At 38.5% G+C, this 17040-nt stretch overlaps 2 protein-coding genes across 3 annotated transcripts; both read left to right on the top strand.

Moving 5' to 3' along the window:
* Positions 1 to 3367: 3367 nt before the first annotated feature.
* LOC114137193 (mucin-5AC-like) lies at positions 3368 to 4769 on the top strand. The gene is made up of 3 exons (XM_028005812.1): positions 3368 to 3432; positions 3522 to 4641; positions 4749 to 4769. The coding sequence occupies exons 1-3, from the start codon at positions 3368 to 3370 to the stop codon at positions 4767 to 4769; spliced, it is 1206 nt and encodes a 401-aa protein (XP_027861613.1).
* Positions 4631 to 16267, top strand: adgrg2a (adhesion G protein-coupled receptor G2a). 2 transcript variants are annotated; one of them, XM_028005559.1, is made up of 16 exons: positions 4631 to 7555; positions 7592 to 9124; positions 9229 to 9347; positions 9424 to 9560; positions 9649 to 9802; positions 10902 to 11057; positions 11543 to 11665; positions 11814 to 11856; positions 11936 to 12039; positions 12131 to 12255; positions 13071 to 13339; positions 13432 to 13531; positions 14645 to 14931; positions 15038 to 15139; positions 15578 to 15691; positions 15768 to 16267. In XM_028005559.1, the coding sequence occupies exons 1-16, from the start codon at positions 5287 to 5289 to the stop codon at positions 15860 to 15862; spliced, it is 5730 nt and encodes a 1909-aa protein (XP_027861360.1). In that variant the 5' UTR covers positions 4631 to 5286; the 3' UTR covers positions 15863 to 16267. The 2 variants fall into 2 exon arrangements, with proteins under 2 accessions (XP_027861360.1, XP_027861359.1); XM_028005558.1 differs by having other exon boundaries at positions 4631 to 9124.
* The last annotated feature ends 773 nt before the right edge of the window (positions 16268 to 17040 follow it).

Below are 17040 nucleotides of genomic sequence, written 5' to 3'. Positions count from 1 at the left end.
GGTAAAAATATCATAATATATGTTGTTTTTTTTATCTAGCGCACTCATCTGGAATGTTACGGGGAAATGAATCAGAGGTAAACATGATGCAATTCAGTCATATTCAAATACTGAATATCGTTGAATTCAAGTGAAACATTATATAGATTTACACTCAGAAAGATGTTTGAAGCTGTTACTTACATTATTTTACAGCTAAAAGAAAACGCCACATTTTAAATTCAAATTTACATCAGAATAATAACAAATATTTTCATACAGAATTGTGTGGCGTAATGAAAAGTATGTTTAATGTTTTCTTGAAGGTTGTTGATTTTAAAAAGGTAATTTAAATCTGAAAAATATTTTAATTTATTGACTGAAGTTGACAGTATGTTGCTTTTTTACTTTTTAGCCTACTTCATGTTGTCAAATAAGTTATTTTTATGCTTGCGAATTGTAAGTTATGATTTTCCCAGAAGAAAATGTCATTTTCACAAAAGTACAGATGGGTTTGGATTGTTTTTGTCCTGGTATAAATGAAATAATCATCTTTTGAGCTTATCTTTGTCATATAAAACATATTCAAAGATTTTAAAACATAAAGTGGGATTAAAAACTGGACAGATTTTAAATACAGGACACACTGAATGCCTGCGGTGGGAGCATAAATTAGAGATTATGAACGTCTCTTCCTGGTTTTTCCAGGTTCTACAGCTGCATGGTGGTGCTGGAAATGTCCGGACCCGTCAATAGCTGCTCCCTCAGTAAACTTGTGCAGCTCCTCATTGAAAAGGAAGAGTTCATAACGACCAATGGCTCACTTTCTCGAATGAGTTAGTGCCTTTATTGTTTTCACATGCATATAAAAACAATGATAATATATAAAAATGTTTTTATATACTTATTGATGAAACTCTCTGTTGCCTCAGTGGTGTGTGGTGGCCCTCCAGATTTGTCTGGTCGCGCCCTGTTGGCGTCCAACCTGAACTGGAGTAAAGCTGACCTGCTTCCCTCGGATGTTTGTCAGCCTGGCTCCACTCTAATAAAATGGTTTGTATTTACACAAAACTTCAAATAAAAACTATAGAAAATGGTTTGTTTTCTTATTTTGGACCAATTCTGGACAAAGTTTTTTCATGCCATTGAGTTTAAGATTAAAAGAGCAATAAGTTTTCCCTCTCTGAGAAAACTTGGAGAGAAGAAACAATAATTCTACCATTTAAAAGCACCAGAAACAGGTTAAATTCTCTGTTAATAAACTCAGTTTACGAGACTTCTACTTACAGCTTCATAGGGGTGCAACACAGGATGTAACAGTACATTCAGTAAACAAGAGTAATACATGTTAACGTTAACTAGATTTTGTTACAGCCCTACATGCTGCATAACACTGCCATTTTCATATGTACCATTAAAAGTAGGAGTGCACCAATTGCAGTTTTCTGGCAGATCTCCAATTACCGATCTTTAAAAAACCTGACCTGCCGATTCCAATTTTGGATAATGTAAATTTTTTTTGTCTTAAATGTTGCTAAATATAACAACAAAAGTCGCTGAGTTGGTAACAGTGGGGTGACCATTGTTAACTGAAAAAGTACAGAAGAGGGCAGATAAGATCAGGGGATAAGATCAACTTCACATGCAAGTATTGGCTGATATCCCAAAATTAAAGAAATTGGTTCCAATAAATTGATGCACCCCTAATTAACACTTCCTATCTTGTTTTGCAATGATCCTAAATTAGCAAAGCTAGCAGATAGAATAACAACAAGTTATCTTAAATCACTAAACAGTCTCTTAACTTCTGTTTTTTTTTCTGTCCACAGTGAAGCTAATGAGACACTTGCTGTTCTCCTGGCGGACAGTTGCCCCCCAGATCCTAAAACGAAAAGCACAACTCAGTCTAACAGCCTCACTTCACCAACATCTGTGACCCACACAATAGCAAACGCTGAGCAAAAACAGCTGACATGGTCTCCAAACACAAGTTTCTCTCCACCAAACAACTCAACATTGCACAGCTTAACATCGGCTGCCGGATTTTCTAAGAATACCACAGTCGACTACAAAATATCAACCAATCAAACAGTGTTTACTACTGCTAGTTTTAGTGAAACAAAAAACAACAATGTATCTACAACTGGTGCAATCCACAATCAGACAACAGCAATTACAACAAGCCTCCTTACATCCACTAAAACTACAACTCAACCGCTCCTTAGTTCTGCACCTTCAACTAGTGTCCTACCATCCAGTGGAACAAAAACTTATGGTACAACTACATCCACTAAACCTACAACTGAATTGCCCCCCAGTTCTGCACCTTCAACCAGTGAGCTTAAATCCAATGAAACAAAAACTTATGTTACAACTACATCCACTAAAACTACAAATGAACCGCCCACCAGTTATGTGCCTTCAACCAGTGCCCTTAAAGCCAATGAAACACAAACTCATGGTCCAACTACATCCACTAAAACTACAACTAACCCACTTCTCAGTTCTGCACCTTCAACTAGTGTCCTACCATCCAGTGAAACAAAAACGGATGGTACAACTACATCCACTAAACCTACAACTGATCCGCTCCTCAGTTCTGCACTTTCAACTAGTGTCCTACCATCCAGTGAAACAAAAACTTATGGTACAACTACATCCACTAAAACTACAACTGATCCGCTCCTCAGTTCTGCACCTTCAACTAGTGTCCTACCATCCAGTGAAACAAAACCTTATGGTACAACTACATCCACTAATACTACAAATGAACCGTCCACCAGTTATGTACCTTCAAGCAATGTCCTCACTGCCAATGAAACAAAACCTTATGGTGCAACTATATCCACTAAAACTACAACTGAATTGCCCCCCAGTTATATACCTTCAACCAGTGAGCTTAAATCCAATGAAACTAAAACTTATGGTTCAACTACATCCACTAAAACTACAACTGAACCGCTCCTCAGTTCTGCACCGTCAACTAGAGTCCTACCTTCCAGTGAAACAAAAACTTCTGCTACAACTACATCCACTAATACTACAAATGAACCGCCCACCAGTTATGTACCTTCGACCAGTGCCCTTAAAGCCAATGAAACACAAACTCATGGTCCAACTACATCCACTAAAACTACAACTAAACCACTTCTCAGTTCTCCACCTTCAACTAGTGTCCTACCATCCAGTGAAACAGAAACGCATGGTACAACTACATCCACTAGACCTACAACTGATCCGCTCCTCAGTTCTGCACCTTCAACTAGTGTCCTACCATCCAATGAAACAAAAACTTATGGTGCAACTACATCCACTAAAACTACAACTGAATTGCCCCCGAGTTATATACCTTCAACCAGTAACCTTAAACCCAATGAAACAAAAAGTTATGCTACAACTACATCCACTAAAACTACAACTGATCCGCTCCTCAGTTCTGCACCTTCAACTAGTGTCCTACCATCCAGTGAAACAAAAACTTATGGTACAACTACATCCACTAAAAGTACAACTGAACCGTCCCCCAGTTATGTACCTTCAAGCAATGTCCTCACTGCCAATGAAACAAAACCTTATGGTACAACTATATCCACTAAAACTACAACTGAATTGCCCCCCAGTTATATACCTTCAACCAGTAACCTTAAACCCAATGAAACAAAAACCTATGGTCCAACTACATCCACTAAAACTACAAATGAACCGCCCACCAGTTATGTGCCTTCAACCAGTGCACTTAAACCCAGTGAAACAAAAACCTATGGTTCAACTACATCCAGTAAAACTACAACTGATCCGCCCCTCAGTTCTGCACTTTCAACTGGTGTTCTACCATCCAATGAAACAAAAACTTATGGTGCAACTACATCCACTAAAACTACAAATGAACCGCCCACCAGTTATGTGCCTTCAACCAGTGCCCTTAAACCCAGTGAAACAAAAACATATGGTTCAACTACATCCACTAAAACTACAACTGATCCGCCCCTCAGTTCTGCACCTTCAACTAGTGTCCTACCATCCAGTGAAACAAAAACTTATGGTACAACTACATCCAGTAAAACTACAACTGAACCGCTCCTCAGTTCTGCACCTTTAACTAGTGTCCTACCATCCAGTGAAATAAAAACCTATGGTACAACTACATCCACTAAAACTACAACTGATCCGCCCCTCAGTTCTGCACCTTCAACTAGTGTCCTACCATCCAGTGAAATAAAAACCTATGGTACAACTACATCCAGTAAAACTACAACTGAACCGCTCCTCAGTTCTGCACCTTCAACTAGTGTCCTACCATCCAATGAAACAAAAATTTATGGTACAACTATAACCACTAAAACTACAACTGAATTGCCCACCACTTATGTGCCTTTAACCAGTGCCCTTAAAGCCAATGAAACACAAACTCATGGTCCAACTACATCCACTAAAACTACAGCTAAACCACTTCTCAGTTCTGCACCTTCAAATAGTGTCCTACCATCCAATGAAACAAAAACTTATGCTACAACTACATCCACTAAAACTACAACTCAACCGCTCCTCAGTTCTGCACCTTCAAATAGTGTCCTACCATCCAATGAAACAAAAACTTATGGTACAACTACATCCACTAGACCTACGACTGATCCGCTCCTCGGTTCTGCACCTTCAACTAATGTCCTACCATCCAGTGAAACAAAAACTTACGACACATCTAGTGTTACACCCTCCACCAGTCACTTAGCAGTGTCCAACGCAACTACACAGTATGTCTTTACCAACAGTGGAGCAAAAAACGACAATGAAACTACAGCAAACAATAAAAGTACCAAAAGCAACATAGTAGCAAATACTACAAGTAATACCAGTCCTCCCTCTTTTACAAACATACAAAATGTAACATCTCCAACCCATACTCCAATAAAACTGGAGAATGGAACTACAGAGACAAACAATCTTTTAACAGCTGCTGTTTCAAATTACACAAAGCCATATTTAACACTTAGCACCTATGAACAAACTACTGCCTACAATGCTACAACACCCGGCAGAACAGAACATCATGTAGCAACTCCTAGCAACAATAGCACTCTAATTCACAATGATACAACACCCAGCAACAATTACACAGCAGTCAGCAAAGCTGCAACACATCCTGAGAATTACACAAATGTGTACAATACTACAACACCTGGCAAGCAGTACACAACAGTCTATGGTACAACACCAAGCAACAATCACACAACCTACAATCCTCTAACACCTAGCAGTGAAAACACAGCAGTCTACAATACCACAAACCAAAACAATAGTATCCAAACAATGATCCAGAATGCTGTAACATCCAGGGAGAATAATACAACAGTCAACAATGTTACCCAACCCAGCAACAACCACACAACAGTGTATAATGCAACAACACACAGGAACAACAATACAACAGAGTTCAATGCCACAAACCGCAACAACATTCAGACAACCCACAATGCTACCACACTCAGTCAGACAGCAGCCCAGAATGCCACAACACCAACCAACCATTACACAACACTCAGCAATCCCACAACACTCACTGACAATCAAACAACTGTAGAAAATTCCATAATACCCAGCAACAATCATACAACATTCTATGCTACTATAAAACCCAACAACAATTACACAACAATCCGCAATCCTACAACACCCAGCAACAATAACACAGAACTCTATAACACAACACCCAGCAACAACCACACAACATTCTATAGTGCTACAACACTCACAGACAATCAAACAATTGTCTACAATGCAACAACACCCAGCAACATTCCCAAAACACCAAACAGTAACACAACATTCTATAATGCTACAACACTCACAGACAATCAAACAGTGTACAATGCCACAACAACCAGCATCGATCACACAACACCGTCCAATCCTACAACAAACAGCCATAACACAATGTTCTACAATGCTACAACACTCACTGACAATCAAACAACTGTAGGCAATTCCACATTGCCCAGCAACATTCACACAACCTACAAGTCCACAACACCAAACAACAGTAACACAACATTCTATAATGTCACAACACCAAGTAACAATCACATAACACCCTTCAATTCTACAACACGCAGCAATAGCCACACAACACTCTACAGTCTTACACCAAGCAACAATTACACAACACCCTCCAATCCTTCAACAAGCAACAATAACACAACACCCTCCAATCCTACAACAAGCAACAACAACACAACACCCTCCAGTCCTACAACAGCAAGCAACAATAACACAACACCCTCCAATCCTACAACAAGCAACAATAACACAAAACCCTCCAATCCTACAACAAGCAACAATAACACAACAACCTCCAATCCTACAACAAAAAGCAACAATTACACAACACCCTCCAGTCCTACAACAAGAAGCAACAATAACACAACACCCTCCAATCCTTCAACAAGCAACAATAACACAACACCCTCCAGTCTGACAAGCAACAATAACACAACACCCTCCAATCCTACAACAACAAGCAACAATTACACAACACCCTCCAATCCTATAACAAGCAACAATAACACAACACCATCCAATCCTACAACAAGCAACAATTACACAACATCATCCAGTCCTACAACAAGAAGTAACAATAACACAACACCCTCCAATCCTACAAGCAACAAAAGCACAACACCCTCCAATCCTACAATAAGCAACAATAACACAACACCCTCCAATCCTACAACAACAAGCAACAATTACACAACACCCTCCAATCCTACAACAAGCAACAATAACACAACACCCTCCAATCCTACAACAACAAGCAACAATTACACAACACCCTCCAATCCTACAACAAGCAACAATAACACAACACCCTCCAATCCTACAACAACAAGCAACAATTACACAACAACCTCCAACCCTTCTACAGGCAACAATAACACAACACCCTCCAATCCTACAACAAAAAGCAACAATTACACAACACTCTCCAGTCCTACAACAAGCAACAATAACACAACACCCTCCAATCCTACAACAAGCAACAATAACACAACACCCTCCAATCCTACAATAAGCAACAATAACACAACACCCTCCAATCTTACAACAAGCAACAATAACACAACATCCTCCAATCCTACAACAAGCAACAATAAGACAACACCCTCCAATCCTACAATAAGCAACAATTACACAACACCCTCCAATCCTACAATAAGCAACAATAACACAACACCCTCCAATCCTACAATAAGCAACAATAACACAACACCCTCCAATCCTACAACAACAAGCAGCAATAACACAACACTCTCCAGTCCTACAACAAGCAACAATAACACAACACCCTCCAATCCTACAACAAAAAGAAACAATTACACAACACCCTCCAATCCTACAATAAGCAACAATAACACAACACCCTCCAATTCTACAATAAGCAACAATAACACAACACCCTCCAATCCTACAACAACAAGCAACAATAACACAACAAGCTCCAATCCTACAACAAGCAACAATAACACAACACCCTCCAATCCTACAACAAGCAACAATAACACAACACCCTCCAGTCCTACAAGCAACAATGACACAACAACCTCCAACCCTTCTACAGGCAACAATAACACAACACCCTCCAATCCTACAACAAAAAGTAACAATTACACAACACCCTCCAATCCTACAACAAGCAACAATAACACAACACCCTCCAACCCTTCTACAGGCAACAATAACACAACACCCTCCAATCCTACAACAAAAAGCAACAATTACACAACACCCTCCAATCCTACAACAACAAGCAACAATAACACAACATCCTCAAGTCCTACAACAAGCAACGATAACACAACACCCTCCAGTCCTACAACAACAAGCAACAATAACACAACACCCTCCAATCCTACAATAAGCAACAATAACACAACACCCTCCAATCCTACAACAAGCAACAATAACACAACATGCCCCAGTCCTACAATAAGAAGCAACAATAACACAACACCCTCCAATCCTACAAGCAACAATAACACAACACCCTCCAATCCTTCAACAAGGAGCAACAATAACACAACACCCTCCAGTCCTACAACAAGAAGCAACAATAACACAACACCCTCCAATCCTACAACAACAAGCAACAATAACACCACACCCTCCAAGTCTCTCACACTCATTGACAATGAAACAACTGTCTACAATGCCACAACACCAAGCAACAACCGCACAGCACTCTATATTGCTACAACAGCCAGTTACTTAATGGAACACAAGACAACAACTATCAACATTCATACAACAGACCAAACATCCAGCAGGAGTTACTTACCAGAAAGCAATGCTCCAACACCCAGCAGCACCTATGCAACAGAGCACCAAGTTACAACCAGAAACAATCACGCGACAGCCTACGAAGCTACTCAACCTAGCATCAATTTGACAACCTTACACAAACCCAACACGTCAAGCAACAATTACACAACAAATCCGAACATAGCAACCATCTCCAGCAATTTTACAAATATGTATAATACTACACTAAGACATGATTTAACAACTGCATCACCCAATAACCCAACTAGCAAAGCTGTAGCAGTACGCAACACAACTAAACATGATGATTCCACCACTTTGTACACTACAACTAAGTCTTCTATCAATTACACAACAGCAACTGAACCACCTCATAAGGCAACGACTTTCTTCAGCACAACTATTGCACCAGTTGTAGAACCACAACAAAACACAACCTCTGCCAAAAGCACGACAGTTGTAGCAGCTACGACAAAAGTTACCAATACTACACGTCCACACTTTACTACAGAAAGTAGGACTTCAGTTCCTGACAACACAAAACCAACAGAAGCTTCTTTTATTAACCGGACTGAAAACCAGACCACAGTCAGTGTGACTCGCTTGACAACTGTACCCAAAAATTACAGCAGCTCCACCGCAGTTGTCAGCACTGTTCAAGAGAATAAACCATTAAGTTACAACTCAGCGACTCCTGTCATTGCTGCCACTACTTCTACACCTACGACCGCGCACAATCCAACAAATCAAAGCACAACTACAACTAAAGAGTCTTCATCCGCTACGCAAACAACTCTCCTGACCACCAAAACTACAACAACCACAGTGGCCAGTGAGTAAAGATTATATCTTCTAATTTTTAGTCAGAGTTTTGTAGAACAAAAAGAAAACCATCAAGGTTTCTAACTTATTGGGTTGATCTTTTTGTTTTTTGAGGGACGGGAACTACTTTGACAACCACTGTGAATTCCAGTACAAGTGCGAAAAGTAAGGAGGAACAGGCAAATCAGTTGTTGAATCAAACAGAAGATGTGTCTAAGCTAAACTCTTCTCAGGTGAAGCAACTGCTGAACTGAAATTCTGTTGTTCTTGTAAAATATGAGAGTATAGCTTTATTTACACATATTTCAGGTGTCTAAATTGTTGGATGACCTGAAGGAAATTCTGGTGGGCCCAACTGTATCTCAATCAGTGGGACAAAAAGTCCTTGATGTCATAAGCAACCTCATAAATGGTGACCCAGAGGTTCTGTCTGGATCAACAAATAGGTCTGACTGATATACGCCTCAAACACCAACTCATGACTACAGCCATTATTATTCTTTATAATGTGTTTTTTTGATTTGTTGATGACAGATTGATTCATATGGTCGATAATTTGGCTCTTAAGCTGGAAGTTGCCGACATCGCCGTCTTGTCCTCAGCCTCTCTGGTTCTGGCAGTAAAGACAGTGGACTGGACCAACTTTCCTGAAACCTCTGTTGAGATTTTAGACATCAATGATGTACAGGTAATCCATAAAAGACTTGTTCATTTTAAATGTTTACATACTGCAAAAACACAAAATGTTACTAAGTATTCTGATCTAGTTTCTAGTGCAAATATTTTAGCACACTTGAAATAAGACAAACTAACTTACAAGTAACTTTTTGGCAAGAAATAGAGGCTTTTTTCAGTAAATAGTTCCTATAAAATGGAAATATTGTCTTATTATAAGCAAAATAATCTGCAATTTTGCTAGAACTTTTCCATCAATATTGAGAAACTACTTAAAACAAGCCTCTATTTATTGCAAGAATGTTGCTTTTAAATTAATTTGTCTTACTTGAAGTGTACTAAAATATTTGCAGTAGAAACTAGACCAAAAATACTTGGTAAGATTTTGTGTTTTTGCATATCATGGTATACATATGTTCCAAATATTTATCAGTTCCAAACCATTTTTTAAAGTATTGTTTATAGTCTTCTCGTGGTTTCATGTGTTTTTATTAGCCTAATAGACAATATCTGTCATCTGGAGGTTGATTAAGGTCCTGATTTACTTTGTAGGACACAGATAGACACTTTCACTAGGAATACTTGACAAACAGACCTGAGTTTGAGACTGAAGTGCTTAAAACAGTAAATTAAATGGTTGGTTAACAGGTACAAAATGGATCCATAAAGGGGTGACACTGCAGAACTTATGTACAAAACCAGGTACGAATAAGTCTGAAGTCTATAAGAAAAGTATTTAAATTGTATTAATGGTAGAGCTTTAACTGTTCCTAGTTGCTAATTTAAAAAAGCTGGACATTTATGCTAGTGTGTGAGCCATTTACCAGACTTCCACCAACACTGAGCAGCAATGAACCTCAAACAGATAAAGTTGGGCTCCATTTCTGAAGATTTACCATTAATCCCATTTACAACAAGAGGAGTAAGAGACAATCTTACAGCAACAGATGTCCTTATTACTGTTATTGGGAAGTTAGGAAACTTTGGTTATTCTGGTTTTAATCTTGACCTAACACCGACCTCATGTCAAAAGTCTGCGATTTGAACCAGTTAGGAACGATGTATTATGCATCAAGTCAGTTCTGTATTTTGCTTTTGCCTTTTTTCTCCAGCTCCGACGTGTCAGGAGTTCCCGGGTCAAAAGGTCAGCTCCTGCTCTGGGCTCAGTGGACTTGCCCTCCTCCATAACATCAGGTCTCAGTCATGAAGAGAAGCAACAGGCCAGCAGAGTCCAGTTCACTTTCTACAAAACAAATTCCCTCTTTAAGGTACATTTCTGCTGATGGGCTCACTGGTTTTAAGTTTGTTCACATTTTGTCATCATAAAACCGGATTTCAATGTATTTTATTGGAGGTTTTGTAGAATAGACCAACACAAAGGAGGGGACAGTTGTGTAGATGAAGGAATACATTTGCATATAACTTTCATGACAAGTCTTTTCATTTATCTTTGCAGCAGCTTTGCACATTTCCAAAATAAGTCCAACGTCTTTGAGATATTAAAGCAGAAACTTATAAGCATTTTTAGAGGGGATCTCAAGTATTCGCAGATTTTAATTTTACATAGTTTGCCTAAACTCTATAAATACTACATTGACAGTTGCAAGAACTGCTCCAGATTAATTCAATTTGTTTGCAAACACTGCAGTTAATCATTCAAGAAAATATTTTTGACTCAGTTCAGGATGTAAAACCCTGCTCATATATTCAACTTTGAGACATGTTTGATGAAAAAACTCATTTTATTTTGCAGGATTCCAGTTTAGACAACCAAACGGCTGTCAGTCCAGTTCTCGGGTCCAGTGTGGCTAATCTGTCCATCAGCAACCTGAAGGAGAACATCACGTTTACCATCACTCACAGCAATTTAACTCAAGTGAGTATTAATGCAAAAAATACACAGATAAAGCCTTCAAAACAGAATTTACAAGTAACATCAACGTAAGCTCATAATAAAGCTAAATTCTGTCAACAGACTTCTTTTTCCCGTTTTAAAATCCTGCTTTCTGTTTCTTGGTTGGCAGGATAACGTCACATCATGTGTCTTCTGGAATTTCACAAAGAAAAGTGAGGGCAAACATTCAGGTCCATTAGGAGCTTTAGAAAACCGACATTGACTCAACATCAACTTTTTTTTTTGTTTCAGACGGTTCAGGGGGCTGGGATGACACCGGCTGCTTCGTCGTCAGCGCCACTCCTGAATACACAACCTGCAGCTGCAATCATCTCACCTCCTTTGCGATACTGCTGGTATTTCTAAACGTTTCTCCTTTTACAAAATAATACAAAGGTGTGACCTAGTTATGTCTGATTATTTTGTGTCTGTTTGCACTTTAAACAGGATTTATCCAGAGAGGGAATACCTAACCCACAGCAGGCCATGATATTGACTTTCATCACCTACATTGGATGTGGAATATCTGCGGTTTTTCTAGCCGTCACCCTGATAACATATATGTTATTTGAGTAAGAACACTACACTGCAAAAACACAAAATCTTACCAAGGATTTTTGGTCTAAAAAATGTCATGTTCTAATTATAATCACAAAAAATATTTTATTTTTACATACTAAATAAACAAAATAAGCATACAGTATTTCAATGAAATACACAAAGTAGTCAGATACCTGTAGCTTTTTTTCCAAGTTTGCCAGATTAAAAACAAAACATACACTTACAATTTCCATTTTAAAATTTTAATTGTATCATTTTTGAACAACCTGGCATCAGTAAAAATGTCACCAATGTTGATTTTATGCTACCGTAGGTCAACATGCAAGTGCTAGCCTAGATGCAATCATTAGTATTTTAGCTAGTTTGAACTTTCTATCTTATTTTACCTTAAAAAAAAATAATAATAATAATAATTTCCCTGCTGGGATGAATAAAGTAATTCTATTATTCTATAAACTGTTGTGACCTTCTAATTTAGCTTTGTAAGCACTGTTTTGCACTGATTTCTAATACTGTTTAGGTGGGATGTTTGCATTTTCACCAAAAACATTCAGTAAATAGCATCCACACTGCATTTTCTGTGAAAATGCTAATTTTCTAGCTTTGCACTTAGAATCAAGGGCTGCCCAAAATAATTCCGAGGGCTGCAAATGGCTCCTGGGCCTCACTTTGGACACCCCTGTTCTAGTGCAAAGACTTAAATAAGACACACTAACTTACAAGTAACTTTTCAGCAAGATATATAAGCTTCTTATGTCACTCAAACTACAGACTTCTACATCTCCGTTGGTCATTTCTGTAAGTAATGATGAATCTGTCTTTGCAGAAAACTCCTCCGTGACATTCCAGCCAAGATCCTGGTCCAGCTCTGCTTGTCCCTCCTGCTCCTCAACCTGGTCTTTCTGCTGGACGGCTGGCTGTCCAACTACAAAAACGTCAACCTGTGCATCAGCACTGCCTTTTTCCTGCACTACTTCCTGTTGTCCTCGTTCACGTGGGCGGGGCTTGAAGCTCTGCACATGTACCTGAGCATCGTGCGCGTGTTCACGCCCTACCTGAGTAAATACATGCTGAAGTTCTCCCTGATGGGTTGGGGTAAGAGATGTTTAAATTAGGCTCCAAAAGTTAAATGTGTTTATTTTTTATTGTACTGACAACCATTTTTGTCTAATTACTGTGGCTACCAGGTATCCCTCTCATTGTGGTGGTCATTATTGTAGCAGTGGACAAAAACAACTATGGTCTGGTTCCAAATGGAAAATACGAAGATGGGACGTCTGACAAGTTGTACGATTTTTATTATTTTTCTCCAGTTTCTCCAACATTCAATCATCTAACATGCAAAAATATCCATAAAATTGCAGCTGCATTTTCTTGGGAATATTTATGTTAAGATATTGGTAGTGTAAGCAAATTCAAAATAAAGGATTCACTGTCTTATGGTGCTACAAACTCTATAAGGTTTTGCTGCTAGGTTTAATCACAGTTGATAATATTCCTTATCCTAAACAACACAGATGAACAAAAAACTTCAAATTGTTACTACTATTATAACTACGCAAAACTAAACATAATTTCTTAATATGGAATGTTTTTAAATGGAGCCTTCCTACTTTTCTAACCTTCTGTACCAACTAGCTGTTCTGCTAACGCTAATGTAAGAACAAGATTATGCTACTATTACAACTACGCATAAGTAACATAATTCTTAAGATGAAAAGTTTTAAAGTGAAACGTTTCCACTTTTCTAATTGTTCCAATTAGCTGTTCTGCTAATGCTAATGCTAGGCATTTGTAAACAAGAACAGGATTTGGTGTTAATTTTTATTCATTCATAATATACACATTTAATTTAATTTCAAGCAGCTGTTATTTAATCAATACATAGAACATAAACCAGCCCACCAGAATGAAAGCTGTAACTTCTGGAAGTTACTTTATTTTTGCTTCATTTAGATACGCTAAAACGTATGAAACAAAAGCTACAACTTGAAATTTTATTTCAATAAAAATACTTTTAACCGTTTTATAGCTTACTTTAGCAGCTAGTTGTGCTGTAGAGCTATAGCTAGTTTGCATGATAATTAGAATTCAAATAGTTTCAACTACAGCAACACTAAAAGTAGCAAGCTACTTTTGTTTGAGCTAGTAGTTAGCTAGCACAAACAAACAAAAACATTTGTGTAAAGGTGTCTTTGCTCGTAATCTACGTGGAAACACAAAGAATAATGTCTAAATCTTTTTCAAAATGCATCACATTTTGCTTCATAATTTAGAAATTAAGTTTTTATTGGAATGGTAGCATCACAGCCGACTTTATGTTGTTATGTTTGGCTAGCTTCTCTGCTAGCATACCGTCTTTCGCCCACATTAAGCCTGTTTTCGTGTGTGTCTCTGTAGCTGCTGGCTGCGTAATGACGTCGCCTTTTATGTGGGCGTGGTCGCCTACTTCCTCCTCATTTTTGTCTTGTGTCTGGTGGTCTTCATCGTCGTTATGGTCCAGCTGTCCCGGATCAAGAAGCAGAACCCTCACAACCAGTCTCCCAACCGGAGCTCCATGACCGACATCAGAAGCATCATCGGCCTTGTCCTGCTGCTCGGCCTCACCTGGGGCTTCGCTCTGTTTGCCTGGGGAAAAGCCAGGCTCGCCTTTTTATACCTGTTCACCATATGCAACTCTCTGCTAGGTGAGCGCTAATCAGAGCTAATCCACTCTTAATGTTAAGCACAAAACATATCCTTATTTATTTATTTTTAAAACTGCTTTATAATCGATAAAAATGTCTTGTGTAGGTTTGTTTGTCTTCATTTTCCACTGTGCGGTAAAGGAAAATGTCCGCAGGATGTGGAGGACGTTTCTGTGTTGCGGAAATTTGCGTCTGGCTGAGAACTCAGGTGAGCTGCGTTGCAGTTCTCAGCTTCGCCACTAGGTGGCGCCGCCGTTTTGTGAGTAATATTTTGTTCAGGAATCAGTGCCGATCAGCAGAAGTTGTTCTTGGGTAGTTTTATGGTTCTTATGAGAATTTGCGTCCATAAGACTGGTAAGTTACAGTCTATTCATGTTTGAGTTGGATAATATGTGTATTTTATTACTTTGGACGTTTTCAATTTGCCCAGAACAAGCTATAGCTAAGCTAAGTTCTACTCTAAATTGTGGATTCTATTAGATTTAGTTGCTCTTTTTCACTTTATTAACTATATTAGTGACTGAAAGATTAGACTGGAGTAATGAGAATAATGTTTTATTTCATTTACCAAATATAGTTACATTATAAGGGCCTAAAAACACACCAAGAAAACCTGACTTAGATGTAATTGTGTATTTTTCCAAAGAATGGAGCCGGACTGCCACACAGAACAAGTTGTCGGCTGCTACGGCTACAACATCGCCTAATCAACACAGCAACCGTAGCTCCTCCCTCGGCAGCAACCTCACCAACAGCAACAGTATGTGTCGCAGTGCATTTCCTTTTCCTGTCTGTGCAACAACAACATCCCAAATCAATGTTTTTCCTCCCGCCAGGCTCTGTGTTTAGCGGAATATCGGACTTCTCCAACAGCAACGTTGTCCTCATTGAGTTTCGCTGGCAGAGCCCGTCTCTGCAAGGCGAACCCTGATGGGAAGAGATTAGTGAGGCTGGAAGCTAATTGTAGATGAAGTCTAAAAAAGGTTGAATGAAGGAGGAAAATATTTCAAAGCAGAGGAAGACTGAAAAAAGCCAACTTCTACAGGAGACCAAGACATGTCATTATTTCCACAATGAAAGTAGATAGATAAATAGATAGACAGACAGGTGGGCAAATATTTATTTTTTTAATAATACAGGAAGAACATTAGAAGAGGTATGGCTTGTTTATGACTGTAAATTCTAAATATTTCACTGTTAGAGCTGAGACTCAATCGTTTAACTGCAAGTAAGATGATAAGTGTAATAGGAGCCTTTTAGCAGTTTGACTGTCATGATGCTGCTTTGCTGTCAATGAATTTACATAATCATAATAAAACTGTGCCAAACTCAACTACTAACTTTGTATCTGAAGAATTTTGTGCAATTTATGTCTAAATATGCTGTTTAATAGAGAAGCACCAATGCAATTTCCAATACTGACATAGATATCTTAGGTTTAGTATCGCATGATATTGATTTGATAAGTGCTGAATTGACTTAAAACGTTTATTTTTTTAATTAGAAACAGAAATTAATGTACTGAATTATACATTTATTTGATAACTCTGCACCAGTATAGTAGCACAGTTATATTCACCAATAGCTTCACAAATATGTCAAATTGTATTTGTTCAGTCAGTGAAATTAAGACTCAATGTAAAATAAAGAAACTGATAAAAACAATAGATTGACCACCATCATTAAACGTAAAAATAAACTGCAACAAGCCATCTTTCAATTAGGTTTAGCATTTTCTGAACCATTTGAAAGTTGGAAGTGACCCAATTTCTAATTATTTTTCTTAATTCAACCTGTATCTGATCTTTTCGTGACAGTCTGAACAACACAGATCGGAGTTTTTCGATTCCGACCCAGACAACTTGGATATGCGGTTACAAATCCGATAAGTATTTGATCTTTTCAAATGTGACCTGAATCTGAACGGCACTGGTCATGGTCATCCGACCTGAACGTCATCGATGCGCGACAAACGTCATTATTCTGCGCAAGCGGGAAGAAAAACAAACATGGCGGACGATATTGAGGATTAAGCTGTTAATGTTCTGGTTCCGGTCGGACAACAACTTGAAAGTTGTAAGATATGCTACACCGTTAGCATCCATGTTT

The sequence above is a fragment of the Xiphophorus couchianus genome, chromosome 21 (assembly GCF_001444195.1).
Source record: "Xiphophorus couchianus chromosome 21, X_couchianus-1.0, whole genome shotgun sequence".
Lineage (NCBI taxonomy): Eukaryota > Metazoa > Chordata > Actinopteri > Cyprinodontiformes > Poeciliidae > Xiphophorus > Xiphophorus couchianus.
This window is presented reverse-complemented; position numbering and strand designations above follow the sequence as displayed.

Excerpts from the sequence above, each read along its gene's own strand:
- adgrg2a (XM_028005558.1), top strand. The coding sequence starts at position 5,287 with ATGATCCAGAATGCTGTAACATCCAGGGAGAATAATACAACAGTCAAC. Across the intron at positions 11,857-11,935 it reads CTGGAATTTCACAAAGAAAA|ACGGTTCAGGGGGCTGGGAT; the intron begins GTGAGGGCAAAC and ends TTTTTGTTTCAG. Across the intron at positions 15,140-15,577 it reads GCGTCTGGCTGAGAACTCAG|AATGGAGCCGGACTGCCACA; the intron begins GTGAGCTGCGTT and ends ATTTTTCCAAAG.
- LOC114137193 (XM_028005812.1), top strand. The coding sequence starts at position 3,368 with ATGCTACAACTACATCCACTAAAACTACAACTGATCCGCTCCTCAGTT. Across the intron at positions 3,433-3,521 it reads GTTCTGCACCTTCAACTAGT|CAATGTCCTCACTGCCAATG; the intron begins GTCCTACCATCC and ends TGTACCTTCAAG. Across the intron at positions 4,642-4,748 it reads GTTCTGCACCTTCAACTAAT|TGGAGCAAAAAACGACAATG; the intron begins GTCCTACCATCC and ends CTTTACCAACAG.